Source organism: Jaculus jaculus, chromosome 12, assembly GCF_020740685.1.
Source record: "Jaculus jaculus isolate mJacJac1 chromosome 12, mJacJac1.mat.Y.cur, whole genome shotgun sequence".
NCBI lineage: Eukaryota > Metazoa > Chordata > Mammalia > Rodentia > Dipodidae > Jaculus > Jaculus jaculus.
The window spans coordinates 12,058,830-12,084,814 of NC_059113.1; the positions used below are offsets into that span (position 1 = coordinate 12,058,830).

Consider the following 25,985-nt stretch of genomic DNA (forward strand, 5'->3'; position numbering starts at 1 on the left):
TTTTGGGGGGACACCACCACGGTGGCCACAACCGTGGTCCTACACTGTGCTCCTGTCTCGTGTCCGTAGACCTTCACAGAGATGGACATCGAGTCTCAGCCTGAGTGTGCTTACGACCACCTAGAGGTGTTCGATGGGCGTGATGCCAAGGCGCCAGTCCTCGGCCGCTTCTGTGGCAGCAAGAAGCCCGAGCCCGTTCTGGCCACAGGCAACCGCCTGCTCCTGCGTTTCTACTCTGACAACTCGGTGCAGAGGAAAGGCTTCCAGGCCTCCCACTCCACAGGTGAGGCTGGCCTCAGGCCAGCGTGCTGCCATTTGATCCAGATACGGTGCTGGTCCCGATTTGCAAGCCTGGCCCTAGGCATACAAAGGGCTTTTGAAAGCCACACGCTCAGAGCCCTGCGGCCCTGGGGTTTGGCAGCGTGTTTGAGGACCTGACAACAGAGACGTCGGGAAGGAGGAGTCACAGTTAGGGGGCTGCGCAGGTCAGAAAAATGTACAATGGTGATTCGGGGGTGGGTAGTTAGGGAACCCAGAGGTGAGGAGGGCACCCCCGAACGCCTCCACCGTAACACAGAGCCGTACTCCATCCCTTAAAGCGCACTCCTTTATCCATTTGGCAGCTATCTATTAACATGTAACACGTATGAGGCATATTCTAAGTACAGGTCATGGAAACAAACCTAGCAGTGGAAGATCCCAGTCCTTCCTTTGATTATTTGACCACTACTGAGTGAGCTGACCCTACACCACAAGAGAAGGGGGCCCATGGCAATGACTCATACCCGAGCCCACCACCCCACCTACTCCGGGATTCATATTCCAGGAGGAAGATAAGCCAGGCACACAGATAATTATAGCATGAGACGAATCGGGATATGGGCAAGAAGAGAGGAGCTTGGCTGGAGGGAGGGAGGGAGTGGAGGGGAGGGCCGTAGCTGAGGGTGGACGCAGGGACAGGGAGCCCCCTGGTAGCGTGGCTGCAGAGAGACCCTGGGATCCCGCAGGCCCAGGATGCCAGCTTTGCGGTCTGCTGATGGGTCCCGAGCCACCTGCTGAGGCATCCCCAGAACTGGCGCACCCCCACAATCTCCCCCTCCTTTTGACCTTCGTCCCCTTCCCACCTCTTCCGGTGCACCTTTTAGATCACAGGGGGACAAGCGGGGAGACCACAGGCATCCAGAGGAGGGGGCTTCTGTGTGCACTTCCTGTACAGCCAGCTTGTTCTGCCCAGCATCGGCTCACAGAGCCGGCCAGAATGCCATCTGGCCTGTAAGCCTCAGGGTTTGACCTACACAGTGCTCTTTTAAAACTTAGGCCAAGGGCCGGAGAGATGGCTTAGCGGTAAAGCGCTCGCCTGTGAAGCCTAAGGATCCTGGTTCGAGGCTTGATTCCCCAGGACCCACGTTAGCCAGATGCACAAGGGGGCGCACGCATCTGGAGTTCGTTTGCGTGGCTGGAAGCCCTGGGGCGCCCATTCCCTTTTCTATCTGTCTCTTTCTCTCCCTCTCTCTCTGTCACTCTCAAATAAGGAAATTGAAAAATAACAAAAAATATTAAAAAAAAAACACTTAGGCCAATTCCCTCCACCCCCCCTTTCTTTCTCTTTCATATAAATAAAAATAAAATTTAAAGGAGGAGGGGCTGGAGAGACTGCTTAGTGGTTAAGGCAGTAGCCTGCAAAGCCAAAGGATCCAAGTTTGATTCCCTAGGACCCATGTAAAGCCAGATGCACAAGGTGGGGAATGAGTCTAGAGTTCACCTGCGGCGGCTAGAGGCCCCAGTGCACTCATTCTCTCCCTCTCTCTCTCTCTCTCTCTCTCTCTCTCTCTCTCTCTCTCTCTCTGCCTCTTTTCTCTCTCTTTCAAATAAATAAAAATAAAACTAAAAAATAAAATAAACTTAGGCCAACACAACACTTAAGAATCAGTTTGCACCAAAAAAACCCGTAGATGTGTTCTTGAAAGTGAAAGTGCTGGCCACACTGGGCCACACACTTCCGTGACAGCTAGAGCAGAGAAACGATGTCCTTGTCCAGTGCCCCCACCCTGTGTAGCCTCGTGCTTAGGAAGCCCCAGAGTATCCCCTGGCGTTCTTGGCCTTCTCCTCGGGACTCTGTCCAGAGCAAAGCACTCGTGCTGGGCCAGATTCCAGGCCAGGTCTTGCTCGTCGCTGGCCTTGTGGCCTCCATACCTGGCATTCACCTCTGTGGTTCTGCGTGGGTGGCACAGCGCCCTCCCCACGGTGGTGCTCAGGGGTGGTGGCTAATCTTGTCATCCCTTGCAGAGTGTGGGGGCCAAGTGCGAGCAGACGTGAAGACCAAAGACCTGTACTCCCATGCCCAGTTTGGGGACAATAACTACCCTGGAGGTATGGACTGCGAGTGGGTCATCGTGGCTGAGGAGGGCTACGGCGTGGAGCTGGTGTTCCAGACCTTCGAGGTGGAGGAGGAGACGGACTGCGGCTATGACTACATGGAGCTGTTTGACGGCTATGACCGCACAGCCCCCAGGCTGGGGCGCTACTGTGGCTCTGGGGTGAGTTCTGTCCTGGCCCCCCACACCCCCCTTTGCCTCCCAACCCCTCACCCCAGTCCTGAGACTCAGCACTAATGTAGCCAGTGCCGCTGAGAGCCTAGCTTGCAAGGCTGAGTGGGTAGCAAGTGTGTGGCCTTCTGCGGAAGCTGGTATGCCGCCACACACCGGGCCATCCCCAGCCAGGACTCCAGGGTCCTTTCTTGGCAACCCAGGCCTATCTTCACCATCTGGCTTGATCCCCCCCCACTCTGACCCAGGCCTGTTTGGGACCAGTTTGGTTGGACCCACAGGGTCATGTGTTTAAGGACAGGGCCAGAATTTCCACGGACACCCTCAGCCCCTGTGGTTGGTCCCAAAACAGCTCCCCAGAGCCAGGACTGGGGACAGAAATTGGGACTAGAGGAAAGAACGGGAGAACTGCTATTCTCACAAGACCTGGCTGAGCCATTAAAAGCATCCTAGACACTTCCTGTGCCTGGATCTCCCTGGTGAGAGATCAGGGTGGCCTGAAGCCGTTGCTTCTGCTGTCCAGGCCAGCCCTGCCAGTAGAACCCCTTTCCTCTTCTTCTTCTTCTTCTTCTTTTTTTTTTTTTTAATTCTTTTTACCTTCAGAGAAAGCTGTTAGCCTACCCTCTCTCCCCAACTCCCTCTTACAAACACATGCAAGCATTCTCTCACATGCTCACTCAGGGTCCCTGCACACCTCCCCCGCCTCTCTCCAGGAAAGCAGTCTCAGAGTCTTCCCAGCGCCATCTCCGCTGCTGCGCCCAGCAGTGGTTGAGTCTCCCCTTAGGGGCCGAGCTTCAGCCTTTCATGAACAGCAGAGGCCGGGCCCAGGTGGAGCAGGTGGTACCCTTCCCAGTCCGCCCCGAGCCTGCCTGCCCGGCTGCTCTAACACCCTTTAGGCTACCAAGCTAGCCCTCATCCCCTGTTGTCCCTTCCTTTGAGTCGCCCACCAAATGAAGTGTCCCCAGGGGACCCTTTTTCTAGGGACCTCCCCAGTGTGTGTGTGTCGGCGGCGGGGGGGGGGGGAGGCTACCTAGGGGATGGGGTGAGGAAGAAAAGAACCCAGGCAGAGCTGCCTGGCACAGTTACTGGAAATGTGTCGCAGGAGTGATCCTGTAACCGGAAGGCTAAGGTACAGTCACACCTGGGAAGGACAGCACTTGTCCCCCTCAGCCCCTGGCCCCTTGCCCAAAGCAGCGCCCCCCCCCCCCCGGGGTCTGAAACATGAGGTTGGAGCCAGAGCCAGGACCAGATGGGGGTGGGGAGAGGCAGGGAGCAGCAGAGTCCAGGTGTGTTTGTTGTACGTGAGTACGTTGCGGGGCCAGGAGGCCGACTATCCTCTTCCTAAAGATTCAACCTGGCAGGTAGAGAAACCCCGCGCCATCCTAGGGAGTGCCCAAGACAGCAAGAAGGTGACCCTCCTGCACCCACTGGCTCTTCTAGGCCTGCAGAGCAGAGCACTTCCACTGCTGTGTGCTGTGGAGTGGCATGAGAACGGGGTGGCTTGTCCAAGGCTCTACCACCAGCTAGTTAATAGAAGATGGAGATGGAATATGAAAGGTTGACTCTTAACTTGAGACAGCTGCCCTCCTTGCAGTTCTCCGTTCAATTCCCAGTAGCATGACTCCCTGCTTTAAAAATAATAATAATTTTTTTTTTAATGTAGCCGAGGCAAGCCTCAATCTCGCAGTGTAACCCAGACTAGCCCCAGACTCAAGCTCCTCCTTCTTCCATCTCTTGAGCGCTGGGACGATAAGCATGCACCTCCCTGCTTCAAGGGGGCCCCAAAGGGATCAGGCAACAGTGGAGACCTCAGGAAGGGAAGAAAGTAGCCCCCTCCCACCTCCTCAAGCTCATCTGTCTCTTGGGTCGGGGCGGGTGGGCGGGCGTGGTGTTAGGCGCCTTTAACCCCAGCGCTGGGGGGGGGAGGCAGAGGTGGGAGGATCACTGTGAGTTCGTGGCCAGCCTGGGACTGCAGAGTGAGTGCCAGGTCAGCACGGGCTAGAGTGAGACCCTACCTCGGGCCGGGGGGGGGGCGGGGGGTCCGGGGGCACACAAACAAAATGCTCCTCTCATTCTGCCCCTCCTCCGCAGCCTCCTGAGGAGGTGTACTCGGCCGGAGACTCCGTCCTGGTGAAGTTCCACTCGGACGACACCGTCACCAAGAAAGGGTTTCACCTGCGGTACACAAGCACCAAGTTCCAGGACACACTCCACAGCAGGAAGTGACCGCTGCCCTCGCGCTGGGGCAGGAACTGGAGTCCTGCCTCTCTCGGTCACCTAGACGCGACAGTGGGGGTGGCAAGCAGAAGGTGACGCCCACCCTCCCTCACCCACTCCCAGGCACCAGGACCTGTAGCGCCAGTGGGCCAGGGGGAGACCACCGTCAGGAGCTGGGGCCATTGAACTCTTCACCAGCCACCTCCCCACAGTCCCCCACCAGAGCAAGGGGCCAGGTCCAGGGAGCCAGAACTTTCACCAAGAAACACTTGAAGTAGCCGTTCTTCCTTGAGGCTCCCTCCTGGTGGCAAGAGGGTCTGTCCGCCTTGCCTTGTCTCTACACGCTGTATTGTGTATAGCGCGCGGGGGTGGGGGGGACCTAATCTTCATTGCAATGTATATTTCCTGCCCCATTCTCCAGCCTTGATTTGGTTTTGTTTTGACCCCCACTCTCCCATTTCCTGGGCCATGAGGGTGCGTACTCATATGTCCCATAGGATCCGCAGTGGGGAGCTAGAGCGGAGGGGTGGAGGAACACGACCGGGCCTCCCTCAGGCCCACTCGCTGGTCAGCCGCATCAGGGCACCCCAGCCAATAAACTGAAAGTGTTACAGCCAGTACTCTGTGCCAGATGCTGTCTGCGATGTGACGGTGGGAGTGGCTCCTTCCAGATGTGCCGGCTTGCTGGGTGTCTGAGGCCCTTGCAGAGCCAAGACACCTGGTTTCTCTGGCTGCCCTTCCCTCCTAAGATTCCAGGACCCCTAAGGGTGTGATTTCACACTTGGGCTCACACACACACACACACACACACACACACACACAGCTTGAATCCCTCCCACACAACAGGAGGAGTAGAACATTCTATAAAGAGGCTGTCTTGGGGGAGGCAGGAGGCATGCAAAAGGAGTTCGGGATGTGTTTGTCCATCTGGCTTTTCTATCTTTTCCTCTGGGGACAGAAGGAGGGAGTTGCACCAGTGGCGAGCTAGCAAGCCCACCAGGACCCAGAAAACCCGTGGCAGCTAACAGACGTCCAGTCCTGACCAGCAGGCACTGAGCGCCAGCCCCATGATCCTCTGGTCCTGGAGAAGAAAGCCAGGGTGACGAGGCAGCCACCGGGTCAACATTGCAGCTCTGACCCCTCTCCGTAGGCAAGCCAAGGCTGAAGTCTCGTCCTGCCTCCTCCCCACTGTTGCCTTCCTCCCCAGCCTGCAAGGAGGCCAAGATTGTGCCTCCCAAGGGCCAGGCGAGAGCCTGTGCCCTGCCCCCTCCCTTCTGAGGCCGCTGTCTTCCCGGCTGCCTGCCTTTTCAGTGGGGGAAAGAAAGAAAGCAACACTAACTTTTCAGGGCCCACGCTGGCCACACCGGATGCTGGATCACACCAGTGGTCTTCACAGATCCAGAACACCCGGAGAGGCTTCCATGGGCCGAGGATCTTCTCTAAGCCCTGGGCTCCTCCCTGTAGGCACTGTACCAGAGCCTAGACTGGCCCTCAGGGAACAGCATGGCACAGCAGACCCCATAGAGACCCTTTAAGCAGAAAGTAGCTGTGCACCTAGGGGCCCCACCTTCCAGGATGCCAGCTGCTCCCCCACCAGGCTGGGTCTGTCCCCTCTAGGGCTAGCCATAGTTGAGGCACAGGAAATTCCCAGAAGGATGACTGCTTATCCTCCACTCCCACTTTTTTTTATATAAGAAGTTGGGCACGCCCTCCCCACCCCCATCCTCAGACATCTGAGAGAGAGTGAGAACAGGTATGCCAGGGCCTCTAGCCACTGCAAACGAACTCCAGATGCACGCACCACCATGTGCATCTGGCTAACGTGAGTCCTGGGGAATCGAGCCTGGGTTCTTTGACTTTGCAGGCAAGCACCTTAACCGCTAAGCCATCTCTCCAGTCCTGCTCCCACTTCTGTGATAAGGCAATGCTTAGAGTAGCCTATGGGGGAAGGCAGAATGGAAGGGATCCCGAGTGATGGGTGCCGCTATGCCTCTCCTCCAGACCCTCTGTCCACCTACCAACTTAGCATTGACTCCTTCATGGCAGAATGTGCGATCAGCGGCCACAATTCGCCATACCAGCCCTCCGGATTCTTGCAAAGCTCAAAGGAACATTATCCCAGCTTACTAGCAACATATCCAAAGGAGCCAAGATCTCCCCCTGTCTGGACGGACTGGAGGCTCGCAGCCATGGGGGTGTGCCTATTCTTTCACCCCAAGGAGGATCTCATGAGCAGCAACAAGGCAGCTAGAGGCAAACGAAGGCCCATCCGTACAGCTTCCCTGGACACATGCCCCGAGACCATCACCCACTCAGCCTTGGGTTCCTCTGAGCACGGCAGGATGAGCTTCCCTAGATTCGTCTTCACAAGCAGCCAGGGGAGCTGTGGCATCTCAGATCCGGGGAAGGCCCAGTAGTGGACAGAGCCTCTCTGAGAAACACGCCCAAACGAAGCCCTACGGGAGACTTTTGTGTAAGTCCAGACCTGATGAGTGGATAAAAGCCATGGAGCAAGTCTTCATAGCTTGTCACGGCCTTCTGTCACTGTCAGCCAAGAGGCTAGAGGACACGTCTATCTGGATGCCTGGATAACCACCCCCAAATGCTTATAATCAGGCACTAGACAGCTCAACACATGGGTGATGGGCTGGCTTTGAGGGAAAGGAGGAGGAGGAGGACTGGGGACAAAGAGTGCCAAAGGAAAACATGATGGTGAGAGACGAAAAGGAGGAGGAGGTGGAACGGGACTCTCCACGGGATGGGGGGAGTTGGTCCAAGCTGCCTGCAGGCTGGGGAAACGTTTTAGAGTTCAGGAAAGCATGGTGCTCCCCAGCCCCAGCCCACCCCCAGCCATGGCCAAAGCAGCCCAAGGCCTCCTCCCCCATCCCCCTGCCCTAAGGCCTCTCTGGGGCCCCAGTGGCTGGCCAGCTGTTGAAGACCCAGGACCAGGCCCCACACCCTAGTCATGGAATCTGGTGAAGAGAAGCAGGTCACAGAGCTTTTCAAGCTGTCTGGAAGAATGTTTTGAACCTTGGCTGAGAGGCCATGAGGTGGCCTAGCTCTATGAAAGTGATCCTGCTTCAAGTCTTCTGAACCCCCAGCCTCTTACCCAACCCCCAGCCCCTTCTGGCTACAGTCTGACACAGTTGAGAAATCACAATGTCTACGCTGTTAAATCCACAGGTCTGGGAAGAGATGTCTGGGTTCCAATGCCCACTATTGTCTGAACTGTTAAATCAGGAGAGTTGGGTGCCTGCCTGAACTTCATTCTGATTTTCTTATCTTTTTCCCCTCTTACTCCTTTGTCCTCATGCTTTTTGGGAGCAGAAAGATCATGAGCTTGAGTACTAACAGCCCATCTTGAACCCGAGATCTTTTTTTATTTTTATTTTTATTGAGAGAATGAGAAAGAGAAGGAGAGAGAGAGAATTTGTGCACCAGGGCCTCAGCCACTGAAATCAAACTCCAGACACCTGTACCACCTAGTGGGCATGTGCAACCTTGCACTTGCCTCACCTTTGTACCTCTGGCTTACGTGGGATCTGGAGAGTCAAACCTGAGTCTTTCGGCTTCTCAGGCAAGCGCCTTAACTGCTAAGTCATCTCTCCAGCTCTTGGAACTTTAGTTTTATCAAAAGGTGCCTGGAGCTGGGCGCAGTAGTGCACGCCTTTAAACCCAGGACTCAGGAGGCAGAGGTAAGAGGATCACCTTGAGTTCAAGGCCACCCTGAGACTACATAGTAAATTCCAGGTCAGCCTGGGCTGGAGTGAGACCCTACCTTGAAAAACCAAAAAAACAAAAAAGGTGCCTGGGTGACACAGGTTGAGTCATATAACCTCTCTGAACCCTGGTTTCTTCATCTGTAAATCTAGAATGAGAGTAACACCTGATATGATTGTGAAGAAGGAAGGAGGTGACCTTTGGAAAGTGCCTGTCACTACATCTGGCAAACAGCAGGTTCTTAATGAAGAGACTTTCTCTGTAAGACAAGCCCTCATCTTGGACTGCTGTGTTCCTGGGCTCAAAACAAACCTCTGGGTACACTGGTTTCCAGTCAGGAATTCAGAGCTCAGGGAAAATTTTCCCTTTCCAAAGGGGATGGTGCTTAGCCCACAGCAAGGAGGGGCCTGTAGGGCAGCATGGACATATTTCTGGCCAGCTGGTGGCCTTCCTGGTCACCTCCCAAGTTCCACCCTGTATTTGAATGTCCCTACGCACAAGGCTGATTCTGGAATCCGTGAAAAGTTTGGCTGCTCTAGTTTGCAAAAATAGTAGTGCTTGCCTTGGAGAACTTGGGGGGTGGGGAAAGAGGGCAGCCAGATGTTCTCTCCAGAGAGCTGGGAGCCCCCCCAAACCTAGTCTCCTGCCGACCAGAGCTCCTGCTGCTCCTGCCTCATGCCCTCCCCACCCCCGTCCTCAGACATCTGGTTCCAATCTCCTCCAGATGCTTCGGCCACACTATGAGCCATCACCTCAGCTCAGCTTGGCTTCCTTAACCTGGTCCACCCCCGTCTCAGGGAATGCTCCCTCTTTGTCCTTTTCTTTGAGACCCCAGCCACCTCTTTGCCTAACACAGGAGAAGCCACATACTGAAGCCAGAAGAAATGTTGAGGCTCCTCCAGGCTGGTCCCTCTCCTCCCTTTGCTCTGTGACCAGTGGGGCCTCTTCCCTGAAAAGGATTAAAAGGAAGGATTTTGGGCAGAGAGGAAAGAGGAGGCAGGGAAGTGCAGGTGTACATCACAGTAGAGAATGTGGGAGGGTGTGTGTGTGTGTACACGTTCTCACAATGGTACCACTCCGTCCGTAACTGGAAGACTGGCCTCTCGCTTCCCTTGCTTCCTGGACAGAAGATAGAGCTAACTCGGGTCCCCTACCTACAGTCCACGGTTGTCCCCCACTTTGGAGTTCATTGGGGCCTCCTGGGCTTTGTCCAAGGCCAGCCCTGGGAGGGTATGGGCATGTGTGGATATGTGTGTGCCTCCATGAGGACCCCTCTCCTGGGCCAGGCCAGAAAGAACCCCAGGATGACCTCCAGCAGGTGCACTGACTGGCAGTTCTTTCCTGTAACCCATGGCTTGCTGAATGCTGGCAGTGGCTCTGGACAGAAAAAGAAGCAGACTCCAGAGGACTACATGTCCTCTGACCTCCACTCACTGCCTTCATCCCCCACTTTGAGGACTCTTAATGCCAATTTCTCTTCCTAAAAAATTAATTTAAAAAAACACCCTCTTAAAAGGAACACTGAAGTCCACTCCATGGAGGATTTTGAAAACCCACGCCACCCAGAGGCAGGAGGAGTCCCCAAAGTCACTCCTCATCCTTGTATCCTTGGCTCCACACACTGCCCACTCCAAAACTAAGCCTCCATGGCATTAGTGACTCCACAGCCCCCCCTGGTGTCATTCTGGAATTAGGCACATGGTGTTGCTTAGCTGGAGTGGAGGAGACCCTCGGGGAGGACCACAGTACTGGAGACGGCTCCTGCCTGGACCTAACTGTTCCACACACACATTCATATTGGCTCCAGGAGGCACACCCAGGACAGAGGGGAATATTCCTGCTTTGAGATGGACATAGACGTGGGTAAGCCTCTGTGCTCGGTTTCGTCTGTGAAGTGGGAATAATTCTGCCCAAGGCATCATGTAGACCAGCAGAGCTCCTGTGTGTGGAAGCACTGTCCCAGAGCCTGCACACAGTAGGCCCTGAGGAAGTCATTGTCTGCCCTCCAGTTTTCCTCCTTATCCCAAAGGGGCCCCGTGGTTGGATGATGCATGTGAACTTGGCCCGAATTCTGGCAGTGTTGGTAAGGTGCCTCTGACAGTTCTGGAGCGTCTCCACTCCAGCTGAGGACCATTTCAATGAGCCCGTAATAATAGACGCAGAGGTGACTCAGATCTGCAACGCAGGAGCTCTGCTGCAGGGAGGGGCCGCAAGGCTCTCCAGAGAAAAATCCAGTGACATTTGGGTCTGAGCCCTGGCAAGCTGTGAGAATGGGGAGGGCTCCAGGCTGCCATAGGTCCTCCCTGGAGACCTCAGTGTCCCCACACAGGAAGCACAGAGGTTTCTGAAGTCCCTTCCAAGCTGGAGCATTCTAAATTCTGCTAACCATGCTGGGATTTAAAGAGTTCTAGGTGGTCTCTCTGGAGGCATCCCCATTTGCGCTCTTCTGTGGACTGGGCAATGTACTCACTCGCCACCCTTCCCAGGCCCAAAGAGAGGTGCTTCAGGAGCCTTGGAGCTTTTATCCCTCACCCCGTTTCGTATGTTGAAATCAGCCTTCCAACAGTGAAGCGAGGCAGGGCCTTTGGGAGGCAACTGAGTCATGAGGCAGAGCCTCATGAATAGGATTCATGTCTTATGAAAGAAGTTGAGGGCTGGAGAGATGACTTAGCAGTTAAGGTGCTTGCCTGCAATGCCTAAGGACCCATGTTTGACTCTCCAGATTCCATGTAAGCCAGACACACAAAGGTAAGGCAAACACAAGGTCACACATTCCCTGTAGATGGCACAAGTGTCTGGAGTTTGATTGCAGTGGCTGAGGCCCTGGCAAGCCAATTCTCTCTCTCTCTGTCTCTCTCTGTCTCTCTCTCTCTCTCTCTCTCTCTCTCTCTCTCTCTCTCTGTCTCTCTCTTAGTCTTGGGCCAGGCATGTTGGTGCACGCCTTTAATCTCAGCACTCAGGAGGCAGTGGGAGTAGGATCGCCATGAGTTCAAGGCCACCCTGAGACTATATAGTGAATTCCAGGTCAGCCTGGGGCAGAGTAAGACCCTACCTCAAAAATCCAAAAAAAAAACAAAAGGGGGGAGGCTGGAGACATGGCTTAGCAGTTAAGGTGTTTGCTTGCCTGAAAATCCAAAGGACCCAGGTTCAATTTCCCAGGACCCACGTAAACCGGATACACAAGGTGGCACATGTGTCTGGAGTTCGATTGCAGCAGCTGGGAACCCTGGCACACCCATTCTCCCTCTCCACTCCCCATCTCTATCTTCCTCTGTCTCAAACAGAAAAAAGACAAAATGAAACATTAAAAAAAAATAAGTTTTAGCAGGGCATGGTGGCACATACCATTAATCCCAGAATTTAGGAGGCAGAGGTAGGAGGATTGCCTTGAATTCAAGTCCACCCTGAGACTACATAGTGAATTCTAAGTCAGCCTGGGCTACAGTGAGATCGTACCTCGAAAAAAAAAAAAAGCAATGAAAATAAAGCAATAAAAGAGGTTGATGTGGAGAGCAGGTGGCAGAGAGCTTGCTCACAATGCCCTGGGTTCAATCCCAAGCAGCGCATAGACAAGGCATGGTGCTCCATTCTGGAGGTAGAGGCAGGAGAATCTGGTGCTCAGGACCATCCTTGGCTATACAGAAAGTTTGAGGCCGGCGTGAGCTAAAGATCCTGTTTCCAAACAAAGAGGGCTAGAGAGAGAGCCCAGTGCCTCAAAGCCTGGCAGCCAGGGTTTGATTCTCCACTACCCAGGTAAATTGGGTGTGCAAAGTGGCGCATGCATCTGGAGTTCATTTGCAGTGGAAAGAGGTCCTGGTGCACCCATTCTCATTCTTTCTCTGTCTCTCTCTGTCCGCAAATAACTAAATAAAAAAATACATACTTTTTTGGAAAAAGATGAGCCTGGGGTGATGTCTCATTGGCTAAAGGCTCTTGCTTACAAAGCCTGCTCAGCTGGGTTCAATTTCACAGACATCCACATAAAGCCAGACAGGCATCCCACTGCAGCTTTGAGAGGCCCTGGCGCACTGATACACACATGTGTACGTGCACATGCAAGTGATTTTCTTTTTGGTTTTTCAAGGTAGGGTCTCACTCTAGCTCAGGCTGACCTGGGATTCACTATGGAGTCTCAGGGTGACCTCGAACTCATGAACTCTCCTCCCACCTCTGCCTCCCGAGTGCTGGGGTTAAAGATGTGTGCCACCACACCTGGATTTTTCTTTTTCCTTCTTTTTTTTTTTAAATTAATTTTTAAAAAGGCCAAGGAAGCTTGTTGACCCCTTTCATCATGTGGAGATACAGTGAGAAGGCAAAGATGCTTGTCTATGTATTCGAAAGTTGGCCCTCCTCAAACATCAAGTCTCTTGGTCTTAACGTTTTCAGTCCCCAGAGAGAAAGTCACCTGGTGTTTCACCCTAGCAGCCTGGATGGACTTGAGACAGGCAGGTGCTCGAGCCATGGTGGTTTATTAATGCACATTGTAAGCACAGCACAGGAGGGTGTGCCCTGCCCGGGGAGGACACAGGGCCGGGGCAAGGCGGTAAGCCCCCCCACAGCAATGCTGTCAGCACAGGGGGAAAGGCTTGGGGACCAGGTCCTCTCCTCCACACATGGTCTAGGACCCCAGGCCTCTGGCCCATCCCAAAGAGGCAGCTGAGCCCAGCACTGTCCCTGGTAACCAGCTGTGTTCCCGCCCCGCTCGGAGGTACGGGCCCGCGGGGCTGCCAGCTCGTCTCTCCTCCTTCACAGGAATCCAGATTCTTTCGCATCATCTCTGTCACCTCGGAGAAGGCGCCGTGTTTTTCTGCTGCCTCCGCCACACATCCCCCATCTCTTGGCCTGCTTGTCTGGTCTCAAGGAGTCCAGAGTTAGTGCTCTCATGACCCGGACAACAGTAGGAGCCAAAGGAAAACGCAGGGAGCTTAGGAACGACTTCGTCAAGGACTACCCAGAGTACCCCGGAGAGGAGACAGGGCTGGTGTGCAGGGCAGGAGGTGGCAAGGTGGAGGGCCCACGGTCCTGTGCACACACAGAGCAGTCACAGCTCCGTGGCAGAGCGGGTGGGATGCCAGGGCTCTGCGGATTGTCCTCTCTTCTCTAGTTCTGTCTCAGGCTCCATCAAGACATGAGGCGGCTCACTCCAGGCTGAGGAATGGGTCTCAGGGGTCTCCTTCCCCCTCCTCGACCTCAACAGCCATTGTTACCGACCCCAGCGTTCTCTGAACAAGAGAAAAGGTGTTTGTTTTTTTTTGTGAAGAATGAATCAGCCCCAGGAAAAACATCCCGAGAGCTCAGAGCCCCCAAAATGGGAAGAAGAAAGAGGATCCCTTTCCAGCAAGTAGGACAGCATCCTGGGTGGCCCAGTGACAGCGATGGGAGGGATGGACAGTTCTCCCATGCGGGAAGAGGCTCTGGGAACAAGGAGCAGCCAGGGCATGTGAGCAGTGCAAGAGGCTATTTATAGAGGGGGGAGGGTCCTGGCCTGAAGTGGGAAGCCCCTAGACCCAGTCCAGTGGGGAGGGGACTTTCTAGGGTGGCCCTGAGTGGGGTGGGTGGAGCCAAGGAGACAGTGCCCCCAGCTCTCTGCATCTACTTGGAGGCAGCCGGCTACATGTGGGCTTTGGCGCTGGAGGCGGAGAGGACTCTGGGCATATGGAGGCCTGAATGAGGCCAAAAAAACAGGAGAGGAAAACAGAGAAAGGGACGAGTTCTCCAGAAATGCAACCCGCCTGCCCACCTACTAAGGCTGAAAAGCCTTCCCAAATCCACCAGGCCTGGGATGGGCTGTACTAACTAATAGGACCACCGACTATTGCCTCCAATGTTAAGGGTGAGAGGGCTAGGCAGACAGATCGTAGGGGGCACGAGGCAGGGGGAGAGAGAGAGCCAGCCCCCCAAACCTAAGCCACCCATCTCTACCCTCCTGTCATCTCTCCCCAGGCCCCTCTCCCCAGCCCCCCCCCCCAGGAGTCCCTAGCGGCCCACACTGATGTTACAGGTCTTGCAGCTGGGGTCTTTCTTGGCATCAGCCGTGGACAGGCTCATGAGCTGATGCCCACTGATCTCCCCCAGGGTGCCCAGGGACAAGTCGACAGGCTCGGTATAGATGATCTCCAGGATGAGGTCCTGAGCGTGGCGGAAGACCAGCTCCCCGTCCTCCACGCTGCAGGTTAGGAACTTGTTGCAAGCAATGTCCAGGAGGGGCAGACGGTCACGGCAGAAGCGGTCCCCCAGGGAGCCCTTGGGAGCCAACACCAGGATGGCGTAGTGGTAGGCTGTGTACATACAATAGAAGTCCGCAAAGTAGAGGTTGGTGCTGGGGTTGAAGAGGCGCTGGGCAGGGATCTGGAAGCGCCAGCGACCATAGGGAGAGTCCTGGGGGGGCTGGCCTGTGTTGAACTCTGTGTTGCAGCTGAAGAAGACGCCATGCAGCATGCCACTGGTGGGGGAGCCGTGGCTGCCACTGTTGTCCTTCAGGTAGGGTTGCAGCATGTTCCCACAGTGGGTCCTGGCAGCCGGGGAGGAACGCCAAAAGGAAGGGGAAATGCCATGGGGTTAGCTCAGCCGGGGCACGGCTACTGTGTGTGGTTGAGAAGATAGAAGCGAGCCTGGCTCCCGGGGCTCCCGCTAGCCTGCAGCCTCCACCAGCTAGGAACAGACATCAAGTCGTTGCTGGCTGGCTGGCTGAACCAATCTGAAATTCTTAAAGGGGTTAGCCTGCGCCTTAGTCTTCACGTCCTGGGCCCCTCAGAAGCCTGGCACTCGTGGTTGCTGACAGAAGAATCCAAACGGGACCGCTGCTTCTTTTTACTATGAATACTAGAGACCCTGAGGTTCCCACAGCCCTGGGTGAAGGGGAGTGCCCACCCTCGTTTTCCAGGAATGATAGACGGGAGTGGTGGCCCTGACCTAGCCTTGGAGGACATGGACTTGGAACAGAGTCAGCCGTGCTAAAGGAGGATGGACGAGCCCAGGTCCAGCGTCACTCCTGCCCATCCAAAGTGGCAAGTGAAGCGCCGGTTCAGCTGGCCAAGAGAGGCCATTCGGGCCGTGGGCTCCTCGTCTATAGGCTAAGGGACTGGATTGGATCAGATCATCAATTTCCAAACACTATTGGAATGTGGAATACCTCTCTCTTTTTCCCCCAAAAGAAAGACATACAGGTCAGTTGTAGGCAAAAAATATTGAGGCTGCTGTAGCTGGACCACCAAGTCACCACCGGTCTGGCTTCCTCTCTATCTATCTATCTATCTATCTATCTATCTATCTATCTATCTACCATAATCTATCTACTCAGCAGTATCTCCAGGGACCCCTCAAACTGCCTGTCTGGAGCCTTTGGACTCCTAAGTGTGATCAAGCCCAGAACTCAGTACCTGGGCTTCTCAGCAGGGTCCTCTGCCAATCAGCCCCAGCCCAAAGCCCTGAGCCTTGACCTTCCCTAAGCCCAACTCCAAAGTAACAGGCGTTGTCTCCCTTCCTCCCTGCCTTCCTTCAGACATGATTTTTTTGTTTGTTTGTTTGTTTGTTTTTCCAGGTAGGGTTTTACCCTAGCACAGGCTGACCTGGGATTCACTATGGAGTCTCAGGGTGACCTGGAACTCACGGCGATCCTCCTACCTCTGCCTCCTGAGTGCTGGGATTAAACTCATTGTGCCACTATGCTAGCCCAGACAGGGTTTTTCTAACCCGGGCTAACCCTGAATTCACAGCAATCTTTTTGCCTCAGAGTTCTGAATGCTGGGATTACAGGCACGTGCAATCACCCCTGGCTTAGGAGCAGCCCACCGGGTGATGGGATGGCAGAGGACCCCTAGAGGAGAGCGGACTGCCAAGGCAGGCCTGGGAAGAGCAGAGGCGGGAGGAGGAGGCCAGGCCGGGCAGGCCTGCCTCGCCCTACCTGGCATGCTGGAAGTACTCCTTGTGATGGTTGCGGTAGAAGACCGAGAAGCGGAGCATGCGGCCGGCGATCTGCTCAGCCTTTTCCTGCAGCTGGGCCAAGTGCTCCTTGGCATAATCTGCAAGAGTCCAGGCAGGGTGAGGTGAGCTGAGAGGCAGCTGCAGGGTCACAGTCACCTCCTCTCTCCCCCACCCTGCCGTGCCTGCCTTCAACCTCTGTCCTTTGGAGCAGCAGGGGAGCTGTTGGGACATTCCAGATTCAATGAGGACAGGCCAGCTGGCCTTGGCTGGGAACAAGAAGAGCTGCATGCTATCTGTCCCTGTCACCTCTGTGCCTTCACCAGTAGAGATACAGGGCTCAGAGTCTAGAAAAGGTAGAGGACTGCCCTATTAACGTGCCAGGGAGCCTGGGAGACTGTTATCCAAGGCTACCTTTGTGTGAAAGAGGACCAACAGGAGTTGGGGGGAATGGACTTGAGGGGAGGGCATTTAGGGTCCTTTGGAGCACCCCTCAATCCAAGAAATAGACAGCGATCCCCACCACGGGTGTGGAAGCCAGTTCTAATTACAGGTGGGAGATCATGATGAAGCAAAGAACCAGGCCTGAGCCTGAGAAGGAACAATAGGCCAGGGCCCTGGCTCTCCCCTCGAGCCTCTTGACTTGAGAGCAACAAGGAAGGCTGATGCCAGCACAGGAAAATTGACCCTCTGGACCTGGCCCAAGGCCCCAGGCAAGGCTATTGCTAGGTTCGACAATGTGGTGATATAAATTAGAAAAAGGTGCCCTTTGGCCCTTGATGCTAGGTCCCTTTGTGCTTGGTTTGGTGACAGGAGGGTAGACTGAACTGCGATCATTCCCAGCTCCCCCACCCCATTTGAATTAAAAGCCCATTGCACATGCAATATTGGGGGGGGGGGCAAAGATGTCTCTCCCACAAGGAGCAAGAGCACTTTTGTAGGAGGGTTACAGCAGCTCAAGGAGACTTGGAGCATAGGTTTTGGCAGAGAACAGAGCCAGCAGGCCCAGAGGCCCTGGGGCAGAACCTGTTCCTTGCCCCTGTCTTGTGACAGAGAGCAATCTGGGGCAGTTCTCACACAGACACCAAGGGGATGGAATATGGTGGAGCAGCTCCTTGTTTTCAGCAGCAAATGTACCCAAAGCGCCGTTCACCCAGGCTGCAATTCGCAAGCGAGGCTCTGTTAAGAGAGTTTTCAAGGGCTGGAGAGATGGCTTAGCGGTTAAGCGCTCGCCTGTGAAGCCTAAGGACCCCGGTTCGAGGCTCAGTTCCCCAGGTCCCACGTTAGCCAGATGCACAAGGGGGCGCACGTGTCTGGAGTTCGTTTGCAGAGGCTGGAGGCCCTGGCGCGCCCATTCTCTCTCTCTCCCTCTATCTGTCTTTCTCTCTGTGTCTGTCACTCTCAAATAAATAAATAAAAAATTAAAAAAAAAAAAAAAGAGTTTTCAAGGCAACTGGGTGAAGACCATTTTTCCCAAGCTAAAGAGAGACTCAGGACAAGCAAAATGTGATTGTCCCACCAAATGGCCACTGATGGACTGGTCACAAACAAAACGGTCTATCCAGTGCAATGGAAGTATAAGTATCGGTAAGGGCGAAGGACACGGTGGCATATGCCGCCACATCCTGCACCTTGAGGACATTATGCTGAGAGCAAAAAGCCAGTCAGCAAAGGAAAAATACATGATGATTTTTACCCTGACTCCACGTGAGTAAAACCTAGAGTCGTCCAAATCATAGAGACAGAAAGAATGGAGGTGGCCATGGCCAGAGGGGAGGGAAAGCGAGGAGGGGCTGATTCACAGGTATAGAGAGTTTCAGGATGGCAAGGTAGGGAAGTGCTGGGCACTGGAGGCACACTGTGAACGTACTTAACAGCACTGAGCTATATTCCACAGAAATGAGTGAGGCTTGTGTTCTACTTTATCACAAAATTAAAAATATGCATGATTTCATGGTGCTGGAAAGAAGTGACCGGAGAGCTCAGCACTGCAATATCTCTGTCACACCTTCCAAGGCTCAGGGTCTGCGGAAGAGGTGGCAGAAAGAATGTACGAGCCAAAGAAAGAGTAGGACTCCTTACAACGTGCTCCCTCCAGACACAAAATGGCCTGGATATCCATGACCTCACAGCGCCTGACACTGCCTACACAAGACCATCATAACTGGAGGAAAAGATGATGACATCAAAATAAAAGAGAGACTGATTGGGATGGGGAGGGGATATGATGGAGAGTGGAGTTTCAAAGGGGAAAGTTGGGGGGGAGAAGGGAGGGTATTACCATGGGATATTTTTTATAATCATGGAAGTTGTTCATAAAAATTTGAAAAGAAAAATGCACCCGATTGGCCTACGCTAGAAAAGCAACCACGTGTCTTCATAGAGGGTGGTATTGCTGCTTCGTGGACTCTGCAACTGTCTCTCAGGGGAGAAACGGCAGGCTCTGTGAGAACTGGGGAGGATTCTGCGTAGCTGCGCCTCCATTCCGGCCTAGGCATCGGACCTGGGGCACAGCACGAGTTCCCACGCGTGCCGGGTAAGTGGACTGGGCAGCAGGGCCTCACCCCCCGTGCAGAACTCCACCGTCTCGCTCCAGCCCGACACCAGGTACTCCCCGTCGCTCTGCTTCACGGCCGTCTGCACCGCCACGCTGTACTCAGTACGAGGGCTCAGGAACCAGTGGCCTCTCACCGTCATTGGCAGAGGCACTGCCTTGGCCACGAGCTTGGTGGGGACATCCTGAGAAGTGGGGTACAGTGTCAATCTGGAAGTCACACCCGATCCTGGCATTCTCCCAGAAGCCCCACTCCCCAGATGGCTCCCACTTCCTCCTAAGAAGGGTCAGAGCCTCAGCGAGCCAACAGCTCTGTTGTGCCCTGGCCGTGGCCACCATTTCCCTGGGAGAAGCCAACGGTGACCTGGGGGCAACCAAACTGACTCTAGTTCTTCAATCATCCCTGACGCCCTGTTCTCTTGGGAATGAGTAGGAAAGGCCACTTGGGAGAAGGCCCCTAAAGTGGAAGGTGGAAGACTATGATTTTTGAGGGAGACTCCAAGAGCTTCACACTGCAGTGCTGTCTCCACGGCAACCGCAGATGCTGAGAAGCCAGGGCGGAAGGGAAAAATATGCCTTATTCTTTAGGGGGAGGACTAAGGGGGTGGTGTTGAACATTCACGTCACCGTGGCAACTGGCCTGCCAAAAGACATCCAGATCAGAGATGGAGAGAGAGAGAGAGAGAGAGAGAGAGAGAGAGACCCACACCGAGGCTGTTGTCCTAGGAGTCAGCTAGCTCCTTCCCACCCAGCTCTCCCCTGCCTGGAAAACAGAAGACAGGAGGCTTCCTCCCACCCACCTCCACACTGACTTTTAACCCCGGGCAAGGACACACTGGAGAGGACCATTTAGCACGCCTCTTCTAAACCCGTGGACAGGTGAACAGCAGAGAATGACCGGGACTGTGGGCAGTACCGAGTACCCAGCAAAAGGGACCGCATCACCCACTCAGTCAGGGACAAGGCTGCTTCCCGGACTCCTGGACCTTGTGGGAGCTTGTGACGTCATTCCCACAGGCAGTGTCTTAGGCCCCACCCTGCCCACTGGGACGCACTGCCCCTTGGTGAAGTCCCGGTCACGGCATGTGCAGCAGCACTCGCTGAACACCACACAAGCATTACTCATGCAAGCCTCTCACCAACCCCACAAGGGTGGGTGTGATCGCTCCTTCTTCACCAGGGAAGACACGTAGGCTCACAGAAGCCTCATCACTTGGAGAAGAAGCTGGATTCTCACCAGGCTCTGGCTCTCCCCTGTCCCTCTCCCCACCCCCCAACCACACACTCTCGTGTTCTCTAGGGAGTTCCTCAGCCTGCCTTATTCCAGGGCAGGGCTTGAGAGCAGTGCTGGGATACCCTCAGCTCACCCGGTGCTTGAACTTGTTGGAGTTCTTGTTTTCCTTCTTGTTGAGGTCAATGAAGTAATGAGTGACCCTCTCCAGGTCACTGTCCTCCATGGCCCAGGAGATGCGGAAAGAGTCGCAGGTGATATTGTTGATCTCAATGCTGTGGGGGGTGGACAGCAGCTCCATGCTCCCCTCGGGTTGGGTTCCTGTGGGGAATTGAGAGCCAGAGGAAGATCACCACAGCTTCACGGGAGGTGCTGCTCCCCTCACACCTTGGGAAGTGGAGCCCTGAGCACCCATCAAAGGAGCACCATGCCAAAGGTTGCAGGGGGTAGACTGGGTAGGAAGGACCAAGGTAGGCCCACAGGGGGTTACTCTCTGGAGGGGCCTCTCTGCTCTCAGAGGGTCCTTGGAGCGGACGACACCTGACAGGTGGCCGAGGCAGTGGGAATGCTGCAAACGCTGGGTAGGGACAGATTTGCAGCAGATGGAACCGAGGAGGGAGGGGCCCTCAGCCAGCAGGCGTGAAGAGAGACACGGTGGGGGCGGAGAGGGTGGGCAGGAGGCAGAGGAGTGCAGGAAGCACCTGCTGAGGGGCTGGGGTGGGAGGACTGAGGCAGCCAAGAGTCCACAGGTGCCAAGACCCTGGAGCTCTGGGCTCTCTCCTGGGGTGGGGGGGAGTCAGTCAGTGAGAGTTCCTCGTGCTGGGAGGACAAGGACTGTGTGGAGATACATGGATACGGAGACATTCATGGTGGGAGGGAGTGGCATGGGCCACTGCCTTCTTCAAGCTGTTTTTGGTCCATTGCTTTTTTGGACAAACACTATTTTCACTGATCCTCCCTTGACTTACTTTTTTCTTTCTCTCTCCTCCTCCCTCCCTCTCTGTTTCCTTCCCTTCCTCCCTCTCCCCCTCCTCCCTCCCTCCCTCCCTCCCTCCATCCATCCAACCAAGATCTTCCTACGTAGCTTAGGCTGGCCTCAATCACACTATGTAGCTCAGGCTGACTGTCCTCCTGACTCCCTAGTGTGAGGTCACAGGTGTGTGCTCACTTCATTCTTAGATCATTATTTTCAACAGTGACATCCATGGTGGGGGTGGGGTGGGGGACAACAGATGCTAGTAACATCACATGCAAGTGTGTACTCTATTTTACAGATGGGGAACTAGGTTGCGGGGCTGCTAGGTTGGGGAGGTGCTAATATGGCCAAGGCCACACAATGACTTGTGCTCCATAGGCTAAGTTCTTTATCGCTGAGCTAAAGTTGCATCGTTGGGGGCGGGGGAGGGAGTGGGGGAGAGCACACATACTTCTGTTGTTTATTTTTCTGCTTTCTATCAATGCTTTTCAAACAATCAAGTTTTCTCTTGCCTCTTTCTCCCACTCCTTTGGCTCTACCCTGACTCTGGTGCCCTTTAGGTATGAAAGGACGTCACCACCGTCTCTCTCATCTACGCTTTAGCATGGCTAGGGCTAGACGGCCAGTCTACGGCCTGCTTGACTGGGAATGGGTGGAGAAGCTGTGGGTGGGTTGGTAGGGGGCCTCTTCTGACTTTCTTTCAGTCCAGCCCCCAACTTGTCTCATGTCACCTCCTGCTGTCTTCTCTTCTCTCTTTCTCTCCTCCCCTTGCCCAGGAGCTAGGGTGAGGGCACCTCGTGCCTGCAGAAGCAGGTACTTTTGTTATTTATAGCTTCCAGAAGATCCAGCCCACATTTCCCCGTCAATTAAGCCTGCTCCAGAGCCTGGCACGGCTAAATCCACCCGTGGGATGCCTGGGTGGTAGGTGTGGGTGGGACCTGGATCTGTCTCAGGTGTCACTTGAGTCCTGGCTCTTCTTAGCTTCCCAGCCTGCAGCCTGCAACCAAATGCCAGTGGTTTCATGCATGGAAATTCTATAGCCAGTCAGCACAAGAATGCTACCAGGTCCCCCTGAAAATGAGATAGATGGGATGGCATGTCTGGAAACAACAGTATGACAATAAATCTGTTTGTAGATGGGAGGAGAGACCAGAGTTACCAACACCTTTCACCCTGATAAGACGCTCCCCGGGAGACACACCTGTACCCCCCTCATACACACACATACATATGTATGAGCCCACGCACATGAATGCACACTCCCAGCTAAGTGGCTCCCACCCACAGAGGATGCAGTCTATGTCCACACCCCGAGTGGGCACCTGTCCCTGCCTTGATCCTGCCTCTTCTCTGAGTCTTCCCAGAGGCACAGGCAGTGGGTGGGAGCTCAGGTAGCTTCTTTCTTTTTCTCTCCAGTTCTGGAAGGACTGCGATGGCTCCCCACCCTAGACTGGGAGAAGTGACAGTGACTGCCACCAAGACAGCAGCCAGCCAGGGTGGAGCAAGGGTGGCCGTGAACCCAGCCTCTCTACGCCCAGATGCCTGGGCAAGGGCAGGCTGTGAGGGACAGGTTGAAGCAACGCCCTGGGAACACCCACTCTCCCGTGTGACTCCACCCAGAGCCAGTACGCACACACCCCCACACAGGCAGGCATGCCCATACACATGTGCAAAGGTGCCCACCTAACCCTGTACATACCTCCTCGGACATCCTCACCCGCCTCACACACTGGCTTGCACATTCTAAGAATGCCCCGGAGCTTCTACAAGCTGTTGCCTTTACCCAGCCCACACATGTCCACGCCCACACACTCCCACACCCACACGCATGTGCCCCCAGCCCAAGCCATACCTGGTGGTGGGGGGGGGATGGTGGTGAAGAAGCCACAGGCACTAACATGAATGTGTGGTGCCTCCCCACGAAGGCAAGCACCCCACACGCGCGCGGGTGCACAACACATTACATGTACATTTGAACACGCGTCAACCACCGCCTAGATTCTCATCCTCGGGAATCTTTTCAACGCTTTTCCAAGACACGGACTTTGAAAACATGTTTGCCTCTGGCCACATTTGGCCAGGCTGTCACAGGCCAACAACAGGTTTGAGCACCTACGGGGCTGCCCACGAACACAGTTGTCCGTGCCCACACTTCCCACCCACCCGCCCCATCTTGCCCTGGAGTCGCCCCTCCCCACATAGAAACCTCTTGGTTGCTACAGTGTACTCGCTCAACATGTATTCCCACCCACATGACAAGTGACATGTCCACCCCCCTAAAAATACTGCCTCACTGGGGGGGGGTCCCCGCCCACGCATACCCACGGGCTACTCAGATAAGCGCCGCCCCCGCATATATGTGCTCGACGCGTGCACAAAGGCTGCGTGTTCCTAAACATGCCACCGAGCCGGTCAAAATCCCCACAGGAGCCTAAGTGCGTGCAGACAGACAGACCTGATCTACGCCAGCCGGGCTCCAGCCTCCTCCTCCCAAGCTCGCCCCCAACGTCGCACACCCTGGGGCCCCCCCATCCCCAGGCCCACTCTGCCACGGGCATGCCTCAGGGAATGGAGGCTCCCCACCCCGATGTCCCTTTTGGCTGACTGCAGCAGAATGGTCACGGGGTAACTAACTGTGTCTCCCCCGGAGACCAGATCCAGCTGTTTCGCACCTTGCCAAGGGCCCCATCCACCCCGAGAGAACGGGGGACAAGGTCGCCGGGCCGCCGGGCGACCCAGGTGAGCGGCTGGAGCCCCCCGCCCCCCTGCCAGCTCTCAGCCTGTCTGGACGGATGGCAAGGGTGGTGTAGAGAAGAAAAGCACTCACCTGGCTTCAGCGGGCTCTGCGGGAGGGCGACCTGGCGAGGGGAGACTGGAAAGAGCTCGGCGGGGACTGGGCTCCCCGCGGGCAGGGGACGGGGGCCGGACGCCGGGGTCACGGGCAGCGGCGCGCGCTCGCTCCTCTCTCGGCTGCCGGGGAGGCTGCTTCCATGCCCCCACTGGCAGCTCCCGTCTGGCTCTGCAGCTGGCGCTGCTGCCCCTGGTGAGGCGGCGACGACGCCGAGGCGATGCTCCCAGCCGAGCGAGCGCAAGGGGAGAGAGGCAGGAGCGAAATCAAAGCAGCGTGCAGGAGAGAGAGAGGGAGGGAGGGAGAGAGGGAGGGAGAGAAGGAGGGAGGGAGGGAGGTAGAGAAAGCGAGAAAGAGCGAGAGAGCCAGACCGAATCCGGCTCCACCAATGGGATTAGTGGCTGCTCGGCGTCAGGTGATAGATAATAAGCAAGCTTAGTCCTTGTTCTCCCAAGCTGGTGGGAGGCGGAGAGGGCAGAGGGTCCCCCAGGGAGCTATACAGATGCCCTTAGAGGTAGCAAGCTGTGGCCGCTGTCACCTCCCACCGCCCCCCAATTCTTCCAGGACAAGTTGCCCTTAGAAGTCCCTCCAACACAGCACCCTCTGCTTGGAAATCTCTGACTTGAATGCGGCCCCCCAAACTTTAAGATGCTCGGAGAGGGGTGGAGCTTAGCCACCCCAGGACTTGCTCCCCCTCCCCATCAAGGATTCTGACTGGGGGAATGGGAGGGATGCTACGTAGGAGAAGGGTCCCAGAGGGTGTCTGAGCTGGTGTTGCAGGCTCTTGACTTCAGCCTGGGTCCTCTCCTGGGAGAAGTGGTCAGTCACCGAACCTTGGCTCCATTTCTCTTACCAAGTTTTATAAAGAGAAACCAGATCTGCAGCCTTGGGAGACCCCAGTTTCCATTGAGACTCTTCTCGCTGCCCAGGTGTCCCCCAGGAAAGGAGCAGGACAGAGAAGCTGTCAAAGAGGGGAGGAAGCACAGAGGCACGAAATGCAGGGATGGGCGGTACACAGAGCCTTAAACGTTCTCATCCCAACGGGCCTTCCTGATTCCAGGACCGACCAGGCGGGAGTCAGGAAGGAATCTCAGCAGGAGGCGTCTTCACCGTCCGTGGAAGTCTCCAGAAGACCTCTGGAGGGAATCTGAGTGACGGAGTTTATGCAGTGATGAAAAGCATGGGCTTCACAGACCCCCAGAAACGGGGACCATTCCTGCTCCCCAGCTTTCGAGCAGGGTGACCTTGGACAGGTGACTCAGTCTTTCTGCCTGAGAGCTTCGGTTTCTTCATCTGTCAAGTGGGATAATAACACGGGTTTATTGTTGGCACGGAATGAGGTCATTATGTAAATCACTGAGCTCTGGGCTTGGCACATGAGAAAGCCTTTCAATCTGTCAGAGAGAGTTGCTACCATTGGTGGCAGTCTCTGCCCTGCAAGGAACCCACAGTCTTCTAGAGGAGGAGGAGGGGTGGACATTGAGACGATGCAAATGGAGAGTAAGGAGCACACATTTGGTAACTCTGTATCTGTTTTGCAGCTACTAATTCAACCAAGGGTCAAAAACATTTTTAAAAAATTTAAATCATCTTTTAAAATATTTTTATTTATTTATTTGCAAGCAGAGAGAGACAGACAATGGACTCCAGGGCATCCAGTTGCTGCAAACAAATTGCAGATGCATGCACCACCTTGGGCATCTGGCTTTATGTGGGTCCTGGGAAATCTAAAACAGGTCCCTAGGCTTTACAGGCAAGTGCCTTAACAACTGAGCCATCTCTCCAGCCTCTAAAACATTTTTAAATTGCATTTGGGCTGGAGAGATGGCTCAGCAGTTAAGGCGCTTGCCTGCAAAGCCAAAGGATCCAGGTTTGACTCCCCAGGACCCATGTAAACTAGATGTACAAGGTGGCACATGCATCTGGAATTCCTTTGCAGTGGCCAAAGACCCTGACACACCCATTCTCTATCT

General features: G+C 55.0%; 2 protein-coding genes across 3 annotated transcripts in view; one reads left to right on the forward strand and one right to left on the reverse strand.

Annotated features, from left to right (window-relative positions):
- The window catches only part of Bmp1 (bone morphogenetic protein 1), a 55,679-nt gene extending 50,299 nt beyond the window's left edge, over positions 1 to 5,380 (forward strand). The window contains exons 18-20 of the mRNA XM_004669661.2: positions 70 to 283; positions 2,287 to 2,537; positions 4,638 to 5,380. Coding sequence (XP_004669718.2) covers positions 70 to 283; positions 2,287 to 2,537; positions 4,638 to 4,772 — 600 coding nt within the window. The 3' untranslated portion in view covers positions 4,773 to 5,380. The remainder of the gene's footprint in view (positions 1 to 69; positions 284 to 2,286; positions 2,538 to 4,637) is intronic.
- Positions 5,381 to 14,454: 9,074 nt separating this feature from the next.
- LOC101610007 (phytanoyl-CoA 2-hydroxylase interacting protein) lies at positions 14,455 to 24,249 on the reverse strand. 2 transcript variants are annotated; one of them, XM_045130532.1, is made up of 5 exons: positions 23,992 to 24,249; positions 20,325 to 20,509; positions 18,968 to 19,142; positions 16,387 to 16,504; positions 14,455 to 14,994 (listed from the first exon to the last, which is right to left on the reverse strand). In XM_045130532.1, exons 2-5 carry the CDS (start codon positions 20,487 to 20,489, stop codon positions 14,460 to 14,462), a joined length of 993 nt encoding a protein of 330 aa, XP_044986467.1. In that variant the 5' UTR covers positions 20,490 to 20,509; positions 23,992 to 24,249; the 3' UTR covers positions 14,455 to 14,459. The 2 variants fall into 2 exon arrangements, with proteins under 2 accessions (XP_044986467.1, XP_004669732.1); XM_004669675.2 differs by lacking the exon at positions 23,992 to 24,249 and adding an exon at positions 22,864 to 22,885.
- Positions 24,250 to 25,985: the final 1,736 nt, after the last annotated feature.

Bases quoted from the DNA above. Each gene is read 5' to 3' on its own strand.
- LOC101610007 (XM_045130532.1), bottom strand. From the start codon at position 20,489: ATGGAGCTGCTGTCCACCCCCCACAGCATTGAGATCAACAATATCACC. The intron at 19,143-20,324 runs GTGAGCTGAGGG...CCCACTTCTCAG, and splicing joins CCAACAAGTTCAAGCACCGG to GATGTCCCCACCAAGCTCGT. The intron at 16,505-18,967 runs GTGAGGCCCTGC...GGACTCTTGCAG, and splicing joins GGTGGAGTTCTGCACGGGGG to ATTATGCCAAGGAGCACTTG.